Below are 13699 nucleotides of genomic sequence, written 5' to 3'. Positions count from 1 at the left end.
CTCCGAAGGGGGCGAGATGCATACCAATCCTGATCCCTGCTCGCTGGCTGGAGGATGAAAGAACTCCACAGGCTTGCAGCTTATTACACAGGGACGCAGCTTTAAATGAAGGCCCCTTGCTCACTGCAGGACGCGGTGTATGAATATGAGTTAGAGATAAAAGTTAAGTGGTAGTTGGTGCTGAAGATTCAGCAGCACAAAGTTGTTTTTAATGGTATTAGCTGGCGAGGAATTGTCTAAGTCAAAGACTCTTTTTCCTTTTACTTCTGTTAGAGTGGCAGCACAGGTCATATAAAACAGGGCAGACGGAGAGAAGGGGAGAGCAAAACAGGCGGCAGCCTCTCTTGCCCTTGAGTGGCGAGACGCCCTCTTCTATGGAAGCTCCTTCAATATTTGAGGGGCACGGCTCTCCTTGCCACTGAGCTTTTGGAAACTGCAGCGAATGCCTGACAGAGAGGCGAGGGGCCAGTGAGGATGTGTCTCGTCTGCCCCTTCCCTACAAATCTGCCAGGACGGGGAGAAACCATGTCCTCTCTCGAACGATGACCAAAATATCCAGCGTCCCGACAAGTCCTGGTGCCTGACGGCAGCCCCTTCCATGAATTCACACAGCGATGTCCTTGCTTCTCGGGTGCCAGTGTTTTGGATTTCTCGTGACCAAACCACGTGTGTACTTTTATACTTAGCTTTCCTGAGCAATAAATCCTAAGAGGTGGTATCGCTCTGCCCTCCCTAGACGTGGAAAAATCATTACCGAAAAGAAGAGTGATCCACTTGCTTGGGGAGAAGACTGCTTGTGTGTCAGCTGCCGTGTCTGACGAGTCTGTGGCTGGAGACAGTGGCGTTTACGAAGCGTTTGTGAAACAGTAAGGACTCAGCGGGAGTGCTTTTCGGGGACACCGGCTGTCCCCGTAGCCGTGCGCAGGGTGGGGAGCTCTAGACTGAGCACTACCGCCCTTAGTCCGCCCTGCACAGTGGGAGGGGTTGTTGGTGTTAAAGAGATGGTCTGCCTGAAATTTTCAGTATACCAGAAACATCCCATTTAGAGACTTAAAACTTGATTTAAGAAAAAATTTTTGGCAATGTTTATTTTTGAGAGAGAGAGACAGAGAGACAGAGCCCGAGTGGGGGAGGGGCAGAGAGGGAGGGAGACAGAATCCCAAGCAGGCTCCAGGCTCCGAGCTGTCAGCACAGAGCCCCACGCGGGGGTCTAACTCACGAGCCGTGAGATCATGAGCTGAGCCGAAATCAGGCGCTTAAATGACTGAGAAACCCAGGCACCCCTAAAACTTGATTTAAATGAGAATTTTGGAGTTCTTGGCCAGTACCCAACTGGCACATGGAGCTCCTCGAGTGTCTTTCTGAAAGCCTGGCGTGTGTCTAGGGCTGCGGTGGGCCCCAGGAAGGCTCAGGGAAGTCTAGTGTAGGGAAGCCTTTCCCCTAAAGGCTCGGAGGCAGACTGCTCTCAAAAAGGTGAAGAAAGATCTAAAAGAGTGAGCTTTCGCTGGGGTCGGGACCACCGGGTGGTGTCAGAGACAGGTTTTCGTTCAGAATCAGTAAGTGGCAAACAGTAACCACAGCAGTCAATACCCCTGTTCCGAAACGCTTCCCCTGCGCCCGCTGTCACCCTGCCCCCAGGCCTAGTGAAGTTGAAGATGTTCCGTACAGCGAAGGGGATGTCACCATCGTGGAGACTGCCCAGGTGCAGATCGGACTCAGGTAAGGGAAGGCCCAGGGGGACGGCAGTTCTGGGACTCAGGGCAGCAACGAGTGGCCTTCGCCCCGTCCTTATCTCATCAGCTCTTCTCTCGACAGATACGATGCCAGAAGGTCAAGTTTCATGGTGATTTTAGCACAGCTCCGAAATCTCCATGCCTTCTTGATACCTCACACTTCAAAAGTGTAAGTAAAAGTAGCCAAGAACCAGTTGAAGGACTGAAAGTTGTTCACGTCTGATAGATTGTACGTTGTGATCTAGCGGTTCATCCAGATGAGGGGGAGAAGGGCGTGGCCGGGCCGATCACGGCTCAGAGTCCGCAGTGGATGAAACAAAAGGAAATGCAGAATGTGTGAAAAGCATAGTAGATTTGATCCTTATTCAACCAATTCAGTGTTAGCATGGGAACCAAGATTTTTGAATCTCCCTTTACAACCAGAAATTCTATATTGTGCTGTTTTGGGGCCTTTTTTTTTAAAAATTTAATTTATTAAAATGTTTGTTGTGGCCTAATTATGACCACTGTTGGTTTGCAGGGATTTTCTGATCTTGTATGTGAAAATGTGGTGATGTAAACGTTTATTTATCAGCACATCCCTGCCAGGCACCGTATCGTGTTACGTGTAAGAGTATCCTTCTTTAACATCAAGTGTGCGTTTCCCTGTGACCCCTAATTTCTTAAAGTTACTTCACGTCGTCAAATGAAGCAATGTCGTTACTGCTACATAGTCTGTTGCTTAGGGCCTGCATTTCCTGACGGATATTTCTAGCAATCTTTACCACCATTCACACTTGCTGGAGTCGGAGTTTCAGGGACTCTGAAAGGTCCATGGCCACAGAGCACCAGAAGGAGGCCAGATTTCAACCTCGCACCTCCGACTTCGCATCCAGAATCCATACATCTGACAGCCTCGCACTTACTGATATGGTCAATCTGCCAGTACAAAGGCTTGGAAAGAACACAGAGCTATTGAGGGGTGACCCCCCCCCCGACCCTGTACCCAGCAGGTGGATGTTTTTCTTAGTGATGGTGTATGCTCCTCACTGAGACAGACATTGAAGAGAGCTCATGTAAGAGTCCTGGATGTTTTCGCTGTGGGTTTACTCTCAGATCCACCCCCGAATGTCCTAAGAATTGTCAGAGAGGAGAAACTAGATCTGAATAACAATGAAGCTGGATGGAGGCCCTTCAGTGGCCAGTAGAATAGAGCCAGTGGGTGTCTGTGTGTTAATGACCATCAAAGCCGAAGGGCATCGGAGTCCAGGAGGGGACTGGGCTCCCAGGACCTCTTGGGCCCAGGTGTGGGTGGGATCCGCAGGGATAGCAAGCCCAGTAAAGACTGCTTGTGGGCAACTACTCGCCTAACTGCTCTGAACTCCCCTGAGGTGCAGAGCGCTGCATTCTTAAACCCGTACCTGAAGCCTTGCAAAAAGCAACAGCTTATATGAAATATCGTAAAACAGTTCTTTCCCGCTCCCCCCCCCGCCCCCACTTCAAAATTTACTTTCTGATTATCCATTACACCAAGCAGACCTTATGCCCCAGCTGGTCGGCAGCAGCCACAGTGATTTGTAAGTGGCTCCTGACTCCGGTTGTGGGGAGACCCCCTCCCGCCACCTGCAGCAGAACAAGAGGAAAAGCCCCTATACCTTCTGGCCCCTGTGCCTCTGGCTCTTAATCATGTAAAATTTCTTGATGGGGAAACATTTTTGGGTCACACAAGTGGTTGGGCCCCTGGTACAGAGACAAACCGAAATCTGGAAAACCAGAAAATTCCTTCCTTCCGGTGCAGCTCTCCAGGAACCTTCCCCTCGGGCTTCCCCATGCTGCAGACACAAAAGGATAGCTTCTGCTGAGTCCCCCACCTTGGCAGCAGTGGCCGAAGCCCTCTAGTCTACGAATGCTGAGTCTCCATAATCAGTGTTGATGTAAAATACGGAGATGATGTGACATTCCTCAGCCCAGCACGTGAACTTACAGCTTCCATACTTGGAGAAGGGCTCTCTTAGAATATGAATTAGACAAGCCTGGAATTGGGGGCGGGGAAGGGACTTAATGGGTGTTCTCTTTCTGGGATTTAAAAGAAAATACTGCGTGCTGTTTCTAAGAGTTGTGATTCCTCATGTAACATGTGCTTAGAAAAATCCCTTGAAGGTAGTATTAGATGTTGTTGTTCTTCGAGAGCCCTTCCTCTGAATTTTACAAAGCATAAGCCTCTTAAAACAGTTTGTCGTATCTGAAATTTCCGTGATGCTAGGCAATAATATTTTTAAGTTTTCTTCTAGGCTAAGTAGCCTTTCTTTTTCGCTAGTAGGATAATGGATTCCATTCCAGGGAAATGGTAATCAGCACCTCTTGTTTAATCCTGAGGATGAGTACTTTTGGGGCAGAGACAGCTTGACCCTGTCTTCCCAGCTCAGGACACTGCATTTTGGAACCGGCGGGACGTTACATTTACCTGCCCTTCAGGTCCGCGTCGTCCTCACTTTCCCGTCGTGTGCGTCTGCCGCAGCCCCGTGGCGACTGTCAGGCGGGGTTACGCACAGGCCCCCTGCCCCTGAGCGCACACACGCCCACGATGGCTCCAGTAATGGTCGGTCGTGAACCCCGTGTTCCCCCCCCGTGTTTCTCTCTTTCGCAGATAATTTCGGACGAGAACTGCGAACCTCGTATCCCTGGTGCACGTGTGAAATCCGTTTTACTCTTGTTCTTCGCAGATATTTTAGGGTTGCTCTGCTTCCCTCCTCGGCCGATGTCAGCTGTCTGTTCCGAACAAAAGTCCATCCAGCCACAGAATCCATTCTGTTCAATGATATGTTCAGGGTGGCCATCTCCCAAACAGCCTTGCAGCAGAAGACCCTGAGGGTGGACCTCTGCCCCGTCAGTAAACACCGAAGCGAGGAGTGCCTGGTAGGTCGGCTCGTGGTTGCCGTCCCACACGGTGGCTCTGACCGCATGTCCCGACAGCAGGCGTCTGTGTAGCTGCCGTTTGCCAGCGCCTGTGCCGCCGCACACCCGCCCCGCGCCGTGGACCCAACGATGGGTCCATTCTTTTATCTCAAGTACTGATTTCTGGCTCTCATTCTCTTATTCGGGAACTTTCAAATCTGCTTCTTAATTGCGATTTTCTGGAAAACCTACCTTCCAGTCTCGCCTCTGGCTAAAGCCGAACTTTGACCTCTGTCGCGATGATCACTCTGAGCATGTTTGTTTTTCCCCGCACGAGTCCTGTGCCGGGTGCTTTGTATACGTTCTGTCACTTACTCCTCACGACCGTCCTGGGGAAAAGGTGTGATGACCCTCCTTTCAGATAAGGAGCCACTGCAAGAGGTCGTGTGTCCAGGGCCACACAGCTAGCGAGTGCTGGGGCCAGGTATCAAAACACACCCCACACGTAATGCACTGGCACGGATTCCGAGCCAGCGGGAGCCGGGCCGTGTCGGCCACCATCGTCCCCAGCCCTGCTGTCTCGGCCCCAAGGAAGATGCAGTGCTGCTCTCTCCAGGAACATGATACTTAAATGCTAGAGCTAAAGACTCCGTATATAACTAAAAGCGAGTTTCGCACCGCACTGCACGTCGTAACCAGAAACCCATCACAGACCAGGAAGGTCACGCAGGGGGGTCAGACAGGAGCACCTAGGGGTGAGCCGTGTGATCAGCGGCAGCCTGGCTTTCCCGTTGCCCCTCCGCTGTGGTCCTGCAGGAAACCTGAAAACACACTTCGTGATGAACAGAGTTTAAAAGGTTGACAGATTTCTTATAAGCATTTCCTTTTCTTTATATGAAAACGGTATTTGATAATACTACCTGAGAATAAAAAAAAGAAGCAAGGCTAACAGACAGACTCACGAGGCTGTCAGAAAGGCGCACCGCAATCCGCGTGTAGGTCGGGAGCTCTGTGAGATTAGTAATTATGTTCATTGATAGCCTTTTAAGAGAAACGGTAGAGTTCAGTTAGATTCTGGCTCATCTGTGTGATTTGCTGGAATATAAATGCTTTTTTTGACATTCTACTAACTTAACCAAATTAAAATTTTGCTTTCTGATCTCTCATTTAAGAACCACGATAGAGTTTTTATGTTTTTGAACTTTACAGTGACAATGGGGTTTTGTGAGTAATAATCAAACGACCCTTGCAGCGTATTGTAAGAGGTATTCTGGTTTCTGCTCAGTTGCTTACTCTTTTAATTGTCATTTTTTGTCTTTTCACTTAAAAATAATTCCACATGTACAGAAAGTTGCATGCTTTGTCATTAGACTTTGGCAAAACAGTATTCACAAAATAATCTTAGTCCTGGCTTCTAGATTGGGATTCTTTCTTATTTAGTTGCACCTAAAAATATAAGACATTTTCAAGTTAAAAAAAAAAAATTCCCCAGTGCCGTAGAACATGAGTATTGCATTTTAAAAATCCTACCACAAGTCACTTCTCGGCCTTTTGGCTAAGATCAAGTGTTAAATCCTACCACAAGCCTGCCCAATAATCTTAATTATATGAGAGGAAGCAAATATGAATGTAAACATTTTATTGTCTCTCTTCTTTTCTCCCCCTCCCCCTTCACTTCACATAGGCTGGAACTCAGATCAGCCTGGCCGATTTACCGTTTTCCAATGAGATTTTCACTCTGTGGTATAACTTGCTTCCTTCTAAACAAATGTCTTGCAAAAAGAATGATGAAGAAAATGAGGATTCCGTATTTCAACCAGACCAGCCGTTAATCGATCCTATCGACCTGGTGAGTCACACTTGGAGAAGAGGCTAATATTATGACTGAATGAAATCGTGGGGAGTGGCTGTGGTGCCCGCTTACTCCTGCGCGCGTTCACATAACCTTTTCTCCTCCTCAGGCAGCTCACCCTCCTCCCGGCTTCTCACCAACGACAAAGCCAGAAAGAAAGATCATTTCCAGCTTTCTTTCAAGTATGGTTTCTAAAGGAATTGCTCATTTGTGCTCACACTTTCTTCTGTCAAAATAAACTGATGCGGAGTCTTCTTTGGTTTAGGTGACCACGAAAGGCCTTTTGACTTAAATTTATACTTTCGTGCGGTTGTGTGCGCATCTGTGATTCCCCTGTCAGAGTATACATTTAGAACTCTGGTAATTTGCAGATGTTAAATTATTAAGGCCAAAGAGTGACTTAGTTTCTCTCTGTAGCATCAATATCCATAAATAGTTTTCCATTAAAAAGGTTTTTGTGTAACCAACAGCCATACTTCCAACATTTCAGAAAATGTACAGAAGGGTATTTGGGGAGGCCATTCATCACCGACTTGGCATTTGTGAACATCGTTACCAAGTTCAAGTTTATTTTCGATTATCTATGAGGAAAGAGTTTACTAAGGTGGAAGTCAGATAATTATTGATCATCGACTATGTGCAGGGAGCCAGAGTAGACGTGGTGGTGGGTGGCAAAGGGGACACAAACATGCTGGTAGAGCTCGCACCCATGCCCAGGCTCAGGGCCGGCATGGAGTCAGGCCCGTGGGATGACGGAGTATGACTTCCACCTTTGAGAGCGCTCGTGTAATTGTCACACTGTGGGGAAACTTCTAACAACTTGACGCAGTGTGACTCACATACCACACGGCTCCTCCACGTACAACGTGCAGTTCACCCGTCTGAAGCACACAATTCAGTGGCTGTTAGTATATTCACGGAGTTGGGCCTCCAGCGCCACAGTCTGACATTAGAACGTTGCCGTCATCCCTCAACGAAGCCCCGTGCCCGTTAGCGGTCACTCCCCTTTCTCCCTAACCCCACTTACCCAGGCCAGCCCCTCCTCTTTCTGTCTCTGTACATTTGCTCATTGCGGATATTTGAGATGAATGGAATAATGCAATATTTGTTCTTTTGTGACTCCCTCTTGCCCTCAGCATCCTATTTTCAGGGTACATCCATATTCCAGCATGGAATTATTTTATTTCCAAATAAGACTCCATTATGTGGATATACCTCCTTTTATCTATCTATTCATCATGGGCTGTTTCTGCTTAAAAAAATTTTTTTTAACGTTTATTCATTTTTTGAGAAACAGAAAGAGAGCACAAGCCAGGAGAGGGAGACACAGAATCGGAAGCAGGCTCCAGGCTCTGAGCTGTCAGCACAGAGCCCGATGTGGGGCTCAAACTCACCAACTGTGAGATCATGAACTGAAGTCAGACACTTAACTGACTGAGCCACCCAGGCGCCCCTTTGGCTATTTCTGCCTTTTGACTGTTATTAATACTGCTGCTGTGAACATTTGTATGAAGGTTTGTGTGGATATATGTTTTCATTTCTCTCTGGTGTATAGACCAAGAGTGGAATGGCTAGGTCACATAGTAGCTCTTGTGTTTTAATATTGTGAGGAACTGACAAGCTGTCTTCCAAAGCTGCTGCAGCATTTTACAGTTTCACCAGCAGTGTGGGAGGGTTCCTGTGTCCCCACGCCCTTACATTTTTTTTTTAGCGTTTATTATTTATTTTTGAGAGAGAGACAGAGTATGAGCAGGGGAGGGGCAGAGAGAGAGGGAGACACAGAATCCAAAGCAGGCTCCAGGCTCTGAGCTGTCAGCACAGAGCCCAACACGGGGCTCAAAGTCATGACCCATGAAATCATGACCTGAGCCGAAGTTGGACACTTAACCAACTGAGCCACCCAGGTGCCCCATTTCCCCTCACTTTTACCACAAATTGGTGGTCTGATTTTAGCCATGCTAGTGTGGTATGAAGTGAGTTCTCATTGTGGTTTTGATTTCTGTCCCTAATGACTAATGATACCGAGCATATTTTCATGGACTTATTGGCTATTAGTATAGGTTTTTTTCTTTTCTTTAAATCCAAGTTAGTTAACATATAGTGTGATAATGATTTCAGGAGTAGAATTTAGTGATTCATCACTTACATATAACACCCAGTGCTCATCCCAACAAGTGCCCTCCTTAATACCCATCACCCATTTAGCCCAACCCCCCACCAGCAACCCTCAATTTGTTTTCTATATATAAGATTCTCTTATGGTTTTCCCCCATCTCTTTTTATCTTATTTTTGCTTCCCTTCCCCATGTGCATCTGTTTTGTATCTTAAATTCCACATATTAGTGAAATCATATATTTGTCTTTCTCTGACTGACTTATTTCACTTAGCATAATACACTCTAGTTCCATCCACATTGTTGCAAATGGCACGATTTCATTCTTTTTGATCACTGAGTAGTATTCACACACACACACACACACACACACACACACACACATATACACACACACACACACACATGCCGCATTTTCTTTACCCACTCGTCAGTCGATGGACATTTGGGATCTTTCCATACTTTGGCTGTTGTCAGTGCTGCTGTAAACATCAGGGTGCATGTCCCTCTTCAAAGCAGCATCTTTGTATCCTTTGGATAAATACCGAGTAGTGCGCAATTGCTAGATTATAGCGTAGCTCTATTTTTAATTTTTTGAAGAACTTCCATACTGTTTTCCAGAGTGGCAACAGTAGTTAGCATTCCCACCAACAGTGCATTCCCACCACGTCCTAAACAACATCTGTTGTTTCCTGAGTTGTTAATTTTAGCCATTCGGACAGGTATGAGGTGGTTCTCATTGTGATTTTGATTTGTATTTCCCTGATGGTGAGTGATGTTGAGCATTTTTTCATGTGTCTGTTAGCCATTTGGATGTCTTCTTTGGAAAAGTGTCTGTTCATGTCTTTTGCCCATTTCTTCACTAGATTATTTGGTTTTGGGGTGTTGAGTTGGTAAGTTCTTTATAGATTTTGGATACTAACCCTTTATCTAGTATGTCATTTGCAGATATCTTCTTTTCCCATTCCATCATTTGCCTTTTAGTTTTGCTCATTGTTTGCTGTGCAGAAAGCTTTTATTTCCCTTTCCTCCCAAGACATGTCAAGTAAGAAGTCGCTGCAGCCAAGGTCAAAGAGGTTGTTGCCTGTTTTCTCCCCTAGGATTTTGATGGTTTCCTTTCTTAAATTTAGGTCTTCTATCCATTTTGAGTTTATTTGTGTGTATAATATAAGAAAGTGGTCCAGGTTCATTCTTCTGAATGTCACTGCCCCATTTTCCCAATACCATTTGCTGAAGAGACTTTTTCCCATTGGATACTTCTTTTCTTTGTCAAAGATTAGTTGGCCCTACATTTGTGGGTCCATTTCTGGGTTCTTTATTCTGTTCCGTTGATCTATGCACCTGTTTTTGTGCCAGTGCCATACTGTCTTGATGGCTATAGCTTTGTAATACAGCTTGAAGTCCAGAATTATAATGCCTCCAGTTCTGGTTTCCTTTTTCAACATTACTTTGGCTATTCAGGATCTTTCTCAGTTCCATACAAATTTTAGAATTGTGTGTTCTATCTCTGTAAAGAATGCTGGTGTTATTTTGATAGGGATTGCATTGGATAGTATCAACATTTTAACAATATTTCTTCTTCCAATTCGTGAGCATGGAATGTTTTTCCATTTCTTTCATAAGATTTCTATAGTTTTCAGTGTAGATCTTTTACCTCTTTGGTTAGGTTTATTCCTTGGTATTTTATGGTTTTAGTGCAATTGTAAATGGGATCAATTCCTTGCTTTATCTCTCTTTCTGTTGCTTCATGGGTGTATAGAAATACAACCAATTTCTGTACTTTGATTTTATATCCTGCACCTTTGCTGAGTTCATGGATCAGTTCTAGCAGTTTTTTGGTGGAGTCCTTTGGGTTTTCCATGTAGAGTGTCATGTCATTCGTGAAGAGTGAAAGTTTAACTTCCTCCTTGCCAGTTTGAATGCCTTTTATTTCTTTTTGTTGTCTTATTGCTGAGGCTAGGACTTCCAACACTGTGTTGAATATCTGTGGTGAGAATAGACATCCCCCCAGTTTGGTAGTATTTTGTTGAGAATTTTTGCATCCATGTTCATCAGGGAAATTGGTCTGTAGTTCTCCTTTTTAATCGGGTCTTTGTCTGGTTTTGGAATCAAGGTAATTCTGGGCCATTGGTATATTTAAGAAAATTTTTTTTGTGTGGGCTGTCTATTCAGATCCTTTCTCTTTGTTTTAAATTATTTATCATTTTATTACCTCTTTATTATTTTATTGTTGAGTGATAAGAATTCCTTGTATACTCTTGACACAAATCCCTTATCCAGTAAATGACTTATAAGTATTTTCTCTCATGCTTTGGGTTTCTTTTCATTTTTTAAAAATCAATTAATTAATTTTTGAGAGAGGGAGCAAGAGAACAAGGAGCAGAGAGAGAGGGAGAGAGGGAGAAAGAGAGAGAGGGAATCCTACGCTGACAGCCTAGAGCCCAGTGTGAGGCTCGGATTCATGAACCATGAGATCACGACCTGAGTCGAAGTCAAGTGCCTAACTGACTGAGCCACTCAGACGCTCCTTCATTTTCTTGATGATTTTGTTTGAAGTACAAAATTTTAAAGTTTGATAAAGATCCAGATTGTCTGTTTCTTTCTTTTATTGCTTGTGTTGTTGGTGTCATATCTAAGAAGGCTTTGTCTAACCAAACATCACAAAGATTTATGTCTGTGTTTTCTTACGAATGGTTTACAGTTTAGTCTTATTTTTAGGTCTCCATTCCATTTGAGTTGTTGTGTGTGATGTCAGGAGTGGGTCCAACTTCATTTTCTTGTACTGTGGGTATGGGGTTGTCCCCAGTACCACTTATTGAAAACACTGGTCTTTCCCCACTGAATTATCTTGGCACCCTTGCTAAAAATCAGTTTACTGTAAGTGTGATTGTTTATATTTCTGGACTCTGAGTTCTAGTCCACTAATCTGTATGTCTGTATTTATGCCAGCACCACACTTCCGTGATCACTATAGCTTTATAGTTATTTTGAAATCAGAACGTGTGAGTCATCCAACTTTGTTTTTCTTTTGTAGGATGGTTTGTCTTATTCATGATCCTTGCATTTCCATATGAAGTTAGTATCAGTTTGTCAATTTCTGCAAAAAAAAAAAAGGCAACTAGGATTTTTAGATAGATTGCATTGAGTCAATACATCAGTGGGGGTGGGGGGGTATTGTCATCTTAACAGTTTTAACTTCTTATCCATGGATATGAGATACCTTCCCATTTATTTAGGTCTTTATTAACCTCTTTGAAAAATATTTTCTAGTTTTCGCAGCTGAAGTTTATACTTCTTTTATTAATTTTATTCTTTTTGATGCTATTGTAAATAGAAATATTTTCTTAATTTCATTTTCAGGTTATCATTTCAGATAATCATTTTCAGATTATCTTGCATCCTATAACCTTACTTAACTGGTTTATTAGGTCTAGTAGTTTTTTCATGGATTTTTTAGAATTTCCTGTCTTTTCATGTCTTCTGCAAACAGAGTTGGTTTTACTTCTTTCTTTCCAATTGCTTTTAACTTCTTTTTCTTGCCTCTTCATCCTGGCTTGAACTTGCAATATGATATTGAAAGAAATGATGAGAACAGACATCTTTGTCGTGTATGTGATCTTACAGGGAAGCTTTTAGTCTTTCACCATTACATATGAGTTTTGCTCTAGTTGTTGTAGTTGCCTTTTATTTTGTTGAGGAAAATCCTTTTCTTAGTTTGTTGAGTGTTTTATCATAAAGGCTGTTGGTTTTAACCAGTGCTTTTCTTTTGTATCTATTGAGATGACATGGCTTTTGTCCTTTATTCTGTTCATACACTTTATTGATTTTAGATGTCAAACCAACTTCTTGTTCCAGGATAAATCCCACTTGGTCATGGTATATAATCCTTTTCATATGATATTAGATTCAGTTTTCTTGTATTTTGTTGAGAGAACTTTTTTACATCTTACATCTGTATTTGTAGTTTTCTTCTCATAACTTGTCTAGTTTCAACATCAGTGTAATTCTGGCCTCAGGGAATGAGTTAGGAAGTGTTCCCTCCTCATCTATCATTTGAGAAGAATTGGTATGAATTCTTCTTTAAATGTTTGGTAGAATTTGGCAGTGAAGCCCTCTGAGTTTGGACTTTGTGGGAAGTGTTTTGTTTACTAATTCAATCTCTTGTTCTAAGTCTACTCAGAATTTTGTTATAATATCGCTTTGAGTGGTTTGTGTCTTTCTGGAATGTGTTCACTTTATCTAATTTATCCAGCTTGTTAGCAGATGGTTGTTTCTAGTAACCCTTAAAATTCATTTGTATCTATAAAGTTGATAGTGATATTCCCTCTTTCATTCCTGATTTCAGTAATTAGAACTTTGGTCAGTCTGCCTAAAGGTTTTTACTTTTTTTGAATCTTTTCAAAGAATTGACTTTGGTTTCATTGATCTTCTTTAATATTTCTCTGTTCATTATTTTGTGAACTTCTACCCCGGTCTTTATTATTTCCTTCCTTCTGATTGTTTTAGGTGTACTTTTCACTCTTTTTCTATTTTCTCCAGGTGGAAGGTTAGGTTATAGATTTGAGATCTTTCTTCTGTCTTAACATAGGCTCTTGTAGCTGTAAATTTCTTGCTGAGCACTGCTGTAGCAGCATCTTACAGACTTTAGTATGTTTTAATTTTCATTCGGCTCTTAAATATTTTCTAATTTTCCTCGTGACTTCTTTGATTCATTGGTTATTTAGGAATGTGTTAATTTCCACATCTTTGTTATTTCTTTTTGTTTCCTTCTGTTATTGATTTCTAATTCCATTACAGTGTGGCCAAAGAATATACTTTGTATGATTTCAGTCCTTTTAGGTCTCTTGAGGTTTGTCTTATGGCCTAGCACGTGCTGCCATTCCCAGAGAATGTTCCATGTGCGCTTGAGAAGAATGCGTATTCCGCTCTTGTTGGGTGAATTTTCTATAGGTGTTTGTTAGGTCTCATTTGCTCGTAGTGTTGTTATATGCATATATATGCATTTGTATTACACGTTTTATCATATTCTACTCTCACTTTAACTCCTTTCTTTTGTGGAGGTGAGTGATGGAGAGATTTACAGCAAAGTGGGCCAATCTCATATGAACTTTCCGATGAATTTTCAC

General features: G+C 43.3%; 1 protein-coding gene across 1 annotated transcript in view; it reads left to right on the top strand.

The window, feature by feature from the left end:
• Positions 1 to 13699, top strand: part of WWC2 (WW and C2 domain containing 2) — a 202420-nt gene that overhangs the window by 154007 nt on the left and 34714 nt on the right. Inside the window, exons 12-16 of the mRNA XM_039250692.1 lie at positions 737 to 866; positions 1639 to 1719; positions 1816 to 1902; positions 4436 to 4628; positions 6292 to 6456. Of these exons, the coding sequence (XP_039106623.1) occupies positions 737 to 866; positions 1639 to 1719; positions 1816 to 1902; positions 4436 to 4628; positions 6292 to 6456 (656 nt within the window). The remainder of the gene's footprint in view (positions 1 to 736; positions 867 to 1638; positions 1720 to 1815; positions 1903 to 4435; positions 4629 to 6291; positions 6457 to 13699) is intronic.

This window comes from Hyaena hyaena, unplaced genomic scaffold (assembly GCF_003009895.1).
Source record: "Hyaena hyaena isolate Hyena2069 unplaced genomic scaffold, ASM300989v1 scaffold_377, whole genome shotgun sequence".
Taxonomy (NCBI): domain Eukaryota; kingdom Metazoa; phylum Chordata; class Mammalia; order Carnivora; family Hyaenidae; genus Hyaena; species Hyaena hyaena.
This window is presented reverse-complemented; position numbering and strand designations above follow the sequence as displayed.